Source organism: Coenobita brevimanus, chromosome 1 (assembly GCF_032717465.1).
Source record: "Coenobita brevimanus isolate Jiangsu-jjx chromosome 1, ASM3271746v2, whole genome shotgun sequence".
Classification (NCBI taxonomy): Eukaryota; Metazoa; Arthropoda; class Malacostraca; order Decapoda; family Coenobitidae; genus Coenobita; species Coenobita brevimanus.
In genome coordinates this window covers 51,510,551-51,512,403 of record NC_136954.1, presented here as the reverse complement: position 1 = coordinate 51,512,403, position 1,853 = coordinate 51,510,551, and the positions used below count along the sequence as shown (strand labels likewise).

At 41.0% G+C, this 1,853-nt stretch overlaps 1 protein-coding gene across 1 annotated transcript; it reads left to right on the top strand.

Annotated features, from left to right (window-relative positions):
- The first annotated feature begins 303 nt into the window (after positions 1–303).
- On the top strand, positions 304–1,236 carry LOC145396871 (histone-lysine N-methyltransferase SETMAR-like). The gene is made up of 2 exons (XM_080270184.1): positions 304–1,017; positions 1,078–1,236. Exons 1-2 carry the CDS (start codon positions 304–306, stop codon positions 1,234–1,236), a joined length of 873 nt encoding a protein of 290 aa, XP_080126310.1.
- Positions 1,237–1,853: the final 617 nt, after the last annotated feature.

Sequence of the window (1,853 nt, the reverse complement as noted above, 5' to 3'; positions counted from 1 at the left end):
CTATGTATATATATATATATATATATATATATATATATATATAGTATATATTCCAGAACTTTACTATACATCTAATAAACCAACATGCCAAATTTTGTGCTTCCAGGTTGAAGAAGACGGCTGTTACAGCACTTTAAACACACCCTACTATACACCGGTTGTCACAGCTGACTAGTTCGCACAATGTGATCGGGACGTGAAGACAAATTGGAAGCTCGCTATGCAATAAAGTTTTGTGTTAAACTGTCCAAAAACGCTACAGAAACCTAAGAATTGATCCAGACTGCTTATAGATTAACTTGTATGAGCAGAACATCTGTTTATCGATGGCACAAGAGGTTCCAGGACGGCAGAGAGGAGATGAGAGACGATGAGAGGTGCGGGAGGGAGAGGGACGTCAGAACGCCAGAGTTGGTTGAGAAAATTTACAATTTTCTGGACGAGGACCGTCGTGTATCTATTCAGACAATAAGTACACAGTTTGGAGTCGGTGTGGCAACTGTACACAGAATTCTTCATGAAGATCTGAACATGTGCAAAATTTGTGCAAAGTTTGTTCCCAGGGTGCTCAGTGACGAACAGAAGGAAAGACGTGTTGGTGACAGCAGGGAGATGGTTGAGCTCATTACCTCGAATCCGAGTGCTCTTGGGTCTCTGGTGACCTGTGACGAAAGCTGGATCTACTGTTATGATCCAGAGACCAAGAGACAGAGTTCCCAATGGAAGCATTTTGACTCCTCCAGACTCAAGAAGGCCAGGCAGACCAAGTCCACTGGGAAGCTCATGATGATCCCCTTCTTCGACAGCAAGGGCATCATCTACATCCACTGGGTTCCCTCGGGCCAGACGGTCAACAAAGAATACTATGTGGAGGTTTTGAGGGGGTTCAGGAAAAGATTTCGTCGCAACAGGCCAGAGCTCTTCAAATCGGGTCGTTGGCACCTGCAACACGACAATGCACCAGTCCACAATTCCATCCTGGTGACCAACTTCTTGACAGAGATGGGCGTCAAGACTGTCCCTCACCCTCCCTACAGTCCAGACCTTGCCCCCTGCGACTTCTGGTTATTCCCCAAGCTGAAGGAGAACCTCAGGGACAGTCGTTTTGAAGACGCTGAAGAGATGAAGGGGGCTGTGACAAGGGTCCTAGACACCTTCACTTTGGAGGACTACGAGGGGGCCTTCAAGAAGTGGCTGGAGCGCTACAACAAGTGCATTGAGGTTGGAGGGTCCTAATTTGAAGGAGATTAGACTTTTGTACTTTTTTGAAAATAATAAATGTCTGTCCTAAAAAAAGTCTCAAAACTTCTGGAATGCCATATATATATATATATATATATATATATATATATATATATATATATATATACTGTATATATATATATATTGTTACGGAACAGAGAGAGATTACCAAAATCACTACTGTCCCGCAAAGTTCCAGGTTCAAAACAAAAGAGTTAGGTAAAATTACAAGTTAAAGTTTAATGCTCAAACTAACAACTAAACATTCAGGACTCATAAGGATAATGTAATGGCAAAAAACAGGTTAAATATATGGTTAACTGCAATAGCCTCTATTAACACGAAATTAGCAAGAGTAAATTTATCTAAGTCAGCCCTGATAAAATGAGAAAACCGGATAATGCTCAGTTAATGCAAGATATATCATTACAGATACAAAATATTATTACTACTGGCTGACAGTAAAAACCTTACATTAATCACAAAAACCTAACCAGGCCTACGAATTAGCACCTTCTGCTATACAGTACAAGAAAAAATGTAATAACATACTCAAATTACACAGCAGCTAGATGGTTGGAGACTTCCTGAGCACTCACAAAAATAATAAC